Source organism: Chiloscyllium plagiosum, chromosome 32 (genome assembly GCF_004010195.1).
Source record: "Chiloscyllium plagiosum isolate BGI_BamShark_2017 chromosome 32, ASM401019v2, whole genome shotgun sequence".
NCBI classification, from domain to species: domain Eukaryota; kingdom Metazoa; phylum Chordata; class Chondrichthyes; order Orectolobiformes; family Hemiscylliidae; genus Chiloscyllium; species Chiloscyllium plagiosum.
In genome coordinates, this window is record NC_057741.1 from 6,903,039 (window position 1) to 6,910,792 (window position 7,754).

Sequence of the window (7,754 nt, forward strand, 5' to 3'; positions counted from 1 at the left end):
AGTTCCACCAATAAACCATTAGAAACTGCGCATCAAATTACACATATGCGGCTTTTCATTAAATCATTAGCTACATAAAATACATATTCTGTTAAGTCTGGAGTGTATTTTCACTGTCAGAGTGCATCCGTATAGGTCAGCTAGCTTCTTCTAGCATCACCCTGAAGTAAAGTTGGGAAGTTAAAAATCACAGAACACTAGATTATAGTCCAACAGATTTGTTTGGAAATACAACTTTCAGAGTGCTGCTCCTTCGTCAGGTGGGGCAGGATCTTATGATCAGCTACCTGACAAAGGAGCAGCGCTCCGAAAGTTAATACTTCTAAATAAACCTGTTGGACTATAACCTGGTGGTGTGTGATTTTTAACTTTGTCCACCCTAGTCCAACACCGGCATGTCCTCATTAAAACCAGAAAGAGATCGCTGCAGTAATGTTTGCTGCCAACTTTTATGTTATCAATGGGAAATTCCAGTCACAGATCAGCACAGCAAGTAGTGAAATTGCATAAACGAAAAAAAAATGACCATGTGATCTTCTGCCAAGTTACGTCAGGAGATTGAGAGAATTCCATGAAATATAGGTCCTTCTTTTTTCATTATAAATGTTGAAATGGTTTGACAAATATGCACGGAGGTGAGACCTGCTTTCCCTTAGCAACACATCAATACAGATTGGAACTAAATTGTTCTTGGACAGAATAGAACTTGCTGCATACAGAACATCTGCGTTGCTACTTTGACTTCATTCAAGTAGCCATTAAAATTACACAGCAAAATAGCACTGTATTCATTAATACTAAAGGTGTTTTGAAAGAACTCTGCAACTATTTGTAGTAATATGTGTCTAAAGGTGCGGGTATTATGTCTTTTAAGTTTGAGCAGCAAGGATGTTTTACATTAAGAAATGCATGTTGTTTCTGAATCCACGTTATCAATCATAAATTTGTCATCTGGTGAACATGTGATTATAGTGTATGCTCTGACACTCACGCACTCTTCAGTTAGCTAACTGAGAAAGAATTGTAATGTGCCCTCACAAAGCCAAAGGCTTTGAAATTACTCTGAGATAAGAACTGCAAACACTTATTGCACTCATTTGAAATTCAACCCTGTTGTTTTAGCAGAGGCAGCAACTCTTTACTGTAAATGGGCTAAAATTACTGAGACCAAATTCAGAGGGTATTGATGCACACGTTAAAATATAAATACTGAATTAACCCTTTATATCTGTTAATATGCAGAGTGATTCCAAGTGCAGCAAGTTCTGTTCTGTCCAAGAATGCTCTCTTCCATTAATCCAAATTACTTTCATTGTTTAGGATTAGATAATTTAACTTGACAATAATTTCACTCAAGTAACATTGATCAGAAGCTGGCTAGGTGGCAGTTGTTCTAAATATAATGGATTTTCTGTTTAGCAACAAAGTGAATCCTGTAAGTAACGTTTACTTGCAATTTTCAAGTTTCTATCTCGGTAAATCCTGATTCTATGAGCTCTCTTGTTCTTCATCAGAACTGTTCCCAATATCTGATTGTGTGTGAATCTTGATAGCGCTGTTGAAAGGTTATTAGACTGTGCTAAGCATCTCCATTGTCTCTAGTTTAACCTCTGCCAGATGTAAATTGTCAGCAGGACCAGATATTGAGCAGGAGTGACTCAATGACTGATTTCTCCTATTCCTAAACAAGGAACACTGAGGTCAGTTGTCATACCCCTTATCGCATTCCCAGATGGGTTCAACTACACCAGTATGTAGTAGGAAATATAGATAGGACATTTTAAATTGCACAATCAAATGTCTTTACTCAGAATATCCTTAAAACAAATTGCAATTCAATTTGTATTAATCATACAATTGAAAACTTTTGAATGATAAATTACATTTTTAAGAAGTCCAGTCTATTCTGAATTTAGTTTGCAAATTCTAATCCCTTTCATCACAAAACAAAAGCAACACTGCCCTCTTTTGGTGAAATTCAGCATTGGCTTACCCCATCCATAATTCATTAAGCAATGAATATGATTTCAGAAAACCAGAATGAGAAAGGGTGTTTGTGAGGAATTAACTGCTTAATTGCATGTTTTGGTAGCCTTATTCGAAAGAAGCACAACTAGAAAGCATACTGCACCTAGTAGATTATTTTTCATGTGGCTTGGAAAGTCAAGCCACCCATAGAAAAGCATTTTTTAACTTTTTAATTCATCCCATAAGATTTGCAATCCTTGTTCCAGTTTTTTTCAACAAAGTCACCACGCAGCGAAGCAGGGTGTTACGGGAGGAAATATTCCGGATAATATCTGCAATAAAAAGAAAACCAGAATCAATTTCCTGCCTCCCTTTAATGCCTACGTGCTCCTGAACAGTCTCATGGGTATTAAATCAATTGACTGTTACAAGACAAGCAAGATCCAAAGCCATCGTTAACATACACATGAAAACAACTCTTTTCTTTAACCCTTTGTACAACAATAAACACATTCTGGAATTGGATTTAGGATGAAGATAACAGATTTTGTTCTGTCAAACCTGCTGTAAAGCTACAATAAGCACAGCATATCTTTTAAATTATTCAGTCTCAAAATTGTTCAAGAAATTAATTCGAAAAAAAATTGCTTAATACTTTATATTTAAGAACCTAAAACCAAATTGGAGTATCTTCTGTTGTCCATTTTTGTTTCACAAATCTAACCCAATGTCATAGTCATGGAGATGTACAGCACAGAAACAGACCCTTCGGTCCAATTTGTCCAAGCCAACCAGATCTCCTAAATCAATCTAGTCCCAGTTGCCAACACTTGGCCCATATCCCTCTAAACCAGCCTGTTCAGCCTCTCCCTATCGCTCATATTCTCCAACCCTGTCAACGTCCTTCTAAATCTCTTCTGCAACCTTTTAAGTTTCACATCATCCTTCCTATAGCAGGAGAGACCAGAATTGCACACAATATTCCAATAGTAGCATAACCATTATCCTGTACAGCCGCAACATGACCTCCCAACATCTGTACTCAATGCACTGACCAATAAAGGAAACATACCAAATGCCTTCTTCACTATCCTATCTACCTGCGACTCCACTTTCAAGGAGCTATGAACTTGTACTCCAAGGAAAATGGCCAACATTTACTTTGGAAAGGTTTAGCTTGCTAAAGATATGATTGTGTTAGAGTGAGGGGAGTGAAAGATGCCAGAGCTGGAAGCATGTGTAATTTGCAGAGAGTTGCCGAACTGGAAGAGATTGTGGAGATAGAGTGTCTGACACCATGGACTGATCTGGACACAATGATGAGAACTTTTAATTTGGAGTGATGGTGTACCATTCTAAGTCCTTCACCACAGGGGCAATGGATGAACAGGACTGTGTGCACAATGCTGGCTACAGAGTATTGTATGACTTCAGCTTCATAGTAGGTGGAAGATGAAAGGCCAACTGACACTGTGTTCAATAGCTGAAGCAAGAGATAACAGAAAACATTGACAAGGGTTTCAGCAGCAGACAGATTAAGGCAGAAGCAGAGATGAACAATATTGCAAAGGCATGTACACCTGGACAAATGTTGGTAATCCTGTGTTGCCCCTCACTGCAATGTGATGCCACAGCAACCATGAAGCCAAGTTACCATGGCACATGGATAACATGGCTGACACCCTCTCACACATACAACTGCATGCTCTCATTCTGGTCACTGTTTAACCATTCAGCATGCATTGCATATAAATGAAGAAATGATTGCAAATGAAATGTAGCTGGTGTTCGGAAAGCGGGCATCATGATTTTGCTGCCACAATATCCTAGCGTCCAGTAGATCTGAATGCTGCACTTCCCCACACCAATGTGGAACTGACCTTGTGCGTTGCCCCAGCCATGTTTCAGATGCATTTCTCACCTGGAAAATGGCAAATGATGACAGGGTAACAGCTCATGGTGAACACCATCTGCACCAGGCTCCCCATGGTCACTGGCATCCTCCAGAGCCTCTATGTCCCTTTTGCCACACTCTGCCCCAACAGCCCATCTCCCTCCAACCCAAAAAATATAGTTACTCCTAAACTTTGGCTCCAATGTCCTTCTTGACTCCTGAACCCTGACATTACACTTCATGATGCATATAAGGTCCTCTGATCTTGTTCCATACATCTTGAGTTTCCCTCATCATCCTCCTCGGTCCCAGTTCCACAAATATCTTTGTTTCCCTCAACAGTCTTGACTCCACCAGCTCTTCTGGAAATGATTCCCCTGCTTCAACACTGCACCCCCCACCCACCTCCCCCGTCCCCACCAATGCTTCATCAACCCCACAGGACTGTATTTGACCCAGACTTCTGGCTAATCTCTACCAGGAGCCCCAGAACATAGAACATAGACACAGAACATAGAAAAATACAGCGCAGTACAGGCCCTTTGGCCCTCGATGTTGCGCTGATCCAAGCCCACCTAACCTACACTAGCCCACTATCCTCCATATGCCTATCCAATGCCCGTTTAAATGCCCATAAAGAGGCAAGTCACCTCTAAACCTTCTTTTCTCTAGTGAAAACAGCCCCAAGTGCCTCAGTCTTTCCTCATACGATTTTCCTTCCATACCAGGCAACATCCTGGTAAACCTCCTCTGCACCCGTTCCAGTGCCTCCACATCCTTCCTATAGTATGGCGACCAAAACTGCACACAATATTCCAGATGCGGACGCACCAGAGTCTTATACAACTGCAACATGATCTCAGGACTCCGGAACTCAATTCCTCTACCAATAAAAGCCAGTACGCCATATGCCTTCCTCACCGCACTATTTACCTGGGTGGCAACTTTCAGAGATCTGTGTACATGGACACCAAGATCCCTCTGCTCATCCACACTACCAAGTATCCGACCATTAGCCCAGTACCCCATCTTTTTGTTATTCTTCCCAAAGTGAATCACCTCACATTTAGCTACATTGAATTCCATTTGCCACCTTTCTGCCCAGCTCTGCAGCTTCTCTATATCCTTCTGTAACCTGCCACATGCTTCCTCACTGTCAACAACTCCTCCGACTTTCGTATCCTCCGCAAACTTGCTCACCCAACCTTCTAACCCCTCTTCCAGGTCATTTATAAAAATGACAAACAGCAATGGTCCCAAAACTGATCCTTGCGGAACACCGCTAGTGATGGCACTCCAAGATGAACCTTTGCCATCAACTACTACCCTCTGTCTTCTTCCAGCCAGCTAACTCCTAATCCAAACCTCCAACTCACCGTCAATGCCATACCTCCGTATTTTTTGCAGTAGCCTACTATGGGGAACCTTATCAAATGCCTTACTAAAATCCATATACACCACTTCTACCGCTTTACCCTCATCTACCTCCTAAGTCACCTTCTCAAAGAATTCAATAAGGTTTGTGAGGCACGACCTGCCCTTCACAAAACCATGCTGACTATCCTTGATCACATTATTCCTATCCAGATGTTCATAAATCCTATCCCTTACAATTCTCTCTAAGACAGAACAGAAGTGAGACTCACCGGCCTATAGTTACTAGGGTTATCCCTACTCCCCTTCTTGAACAAGGGAACCAAATTTGCTATCTTCCAGTCTACTGGCACTATTCCTGTAGACAACAAGGACATAAAAATCAAGGCCAATGGCTCTGCAATCTCCTCCCTTTCTTCCCAGAGAATCCTCGGAAAAATGCCATCAGGCCCAGGGGACTTGTCTATTTTCACCCTTTCCAGAATTTCCAACACCTCTTCCCTACATACCTCAAAGCCGTCCATTCTAATTAATTGTGACTCAATATACACATCGGCAACAATGTCCTGTTCCTGAGTGAATACTGACGAAAAGTATTCATTCAGTGTCTCCCCAATCTCTTCAGCCTCCACACGCAACTTCCCACTACTATCCTTGACTGGACCTATTCCTACCCTAGTCATTCTTTTATTCCTGACATACCTATAGAAAGCCTTGGGGTTTTCCCCTAATCCTACCAACTAAGGACTTTTCATGTCCCCTCCTTGCTGCTCTTAGCTCTCTCTTCAGATCCTTCCTGGCTACCTTATAACTCTCAATCGCCCCAATTGAACCTTCACGCCTCATCATGACTGAGCTGATCTCTGACTGTTGTAGAGCAGCTCCCTGACTGCTACGTGACTCCCTGCCTTGGAATGAACACACACACACCCCTTGACTAAGTGAATGAATAGCCCTCAAACAGTTTCCAACATGGCCATTTGGCAGAATAAGGGTGCAATGTATTTGCTGTGCAGGCAGCTGGCACATGCTGTAGGCCAGTGTCTCAATGTGCTTTACAGCAAGATGGTAGAAGTGAAGACTGCAGATGCTGGAAACCAGAGTTTAGATTACAGTGGTGCTGGAAAAGCACAGCAGGTCAGGCAGCATCCGAGGAGCAGGAAAATCGACATTTCGGGCAAAAGCCCTTCATCAGGAATGAATGATGTAAAGCGCTGATAGAGCACATTACAGCAAGATGTCCCAACCTCCAGACGGATCCTACGAGATGCATGAGAGGCAGCCAGTCTATGTGTCTACACAAAAAGTAATGTATTAATATTATATCAATGTAACATCAGTAGGGCAGCAAGAAACAGCGTGGCCTGGCAAGGCAGGGACACAGTGAGCATTCTGGTAGGCACTGCATGCCCGAGCACTCAGAGAGCAAGCAAGCAGCCCTGAGATGGAGCCCCGTACAACCCATAAGCTGGGCACTTGTTCCTATGTGCAAAGTGTTCATGCAACAGCCTTTCAATGCTAGTTGCCTGTGCGCTCTGCATTGATAGTGCGTGGGTGACACAGTGGCACAGTGGTTATCACTGCTGCCTCACAGCGCCAGAGACACGGGTTCAATTCCCACCTCAGGCGACTGACTGTGTGGAGTTTGCACATTCTCCCCGTGTCTGCGCGGGTTTCCTCCGGGTGCTCCGGTTTCCTCCCACAGTCCAAAGATGTGTAGGTTAGGTGAATTGGCCATGCTAAATTGCCCGTAGTGTTAGGTAAGGGGTAAATGTAGGGGTGGGTTGCGCTTTGGCGGGTCGTTGTGGACTTGTTGGGCCGAAGGGCCTATTTCCACACTGTAATGTAATCTGTAATCTAATAGTCTGTGCTTCCCAAGTGGCATGTAAATGAATTGGAGAGGAGTGGGGGGGTTGGCAAATGTCAGATGCCAGTGTTCATGGATGAGGACTGCATGAGGTGGAATCATGGGTTATGCCCTATGAGGCTGTTTGTCTTTGGGTAACAGGGGCGCTCCTTACAGTCATTAGCAAGCTGAAGTCGCTAGGTAACCGCTCTGACTTCCATATCGAGATTGTTCAACATCTAACTTATTGATTCATAGAGATGTACAGCAGGGAAACAGACCCTTCGGTCCAACCTGTCCATGCCAACCAGATATCCCAACCCAATCTGTCCCAGCTGCCAACACCTGGCCCATATCCCTCCAAACCCTTCCTATTCATTTACCCATCCAAATGCCTTTTAAATGTTGCAATTGTACCAGCTTTCTCCACATCCTCCGGCAGCTCATTCCAAACACGTACCACCCACTACATGAAAAAGTTGCCCCTGAGGTCTCTTTTATATCTTTCCCCTCTCACTCTAAACCTATGCCCTCTAGTTCTGGACTCCTCAACCCCAGGGAAAAGACTTTGCCTATTTATCCTATCCTCGCCCCTCATAATTTTGTAAACCTCTATAAGGTCACCCCTCAGCCTCCGACGCTCCAGGGAAAACAGCCCCAGCCTGTTCAGCC

At 43.2% G+C, this 7,754-nt stretch overlaps 1 protein-coding gene across 1 annotated transcript in view; it reads right to left on the reverse strand.

Moving 5' to 3' along the window:
* Nucleotides 1–330: 330 nt before the first annotated feature.
* Nucleotides 331–7,754, reverse strand: part of LOC122539342 (NEDD4 family-interacting protein 1-like) — a 158,377-nt gene continuing 150,953 nt past the window's right edge. Inside the window, exon 6 of the mRNA XM_043674082.1 lies at nt 331–2,300. Within this exon, the coding sequence (XP_043530017.1) occupies nt 2,273–2,300 (28 nt within the window). The 3' untranslated portion in view covers nt 331–2,272. The remainder of the gene's footprint in view (nt 2,301–7,754) is intronic.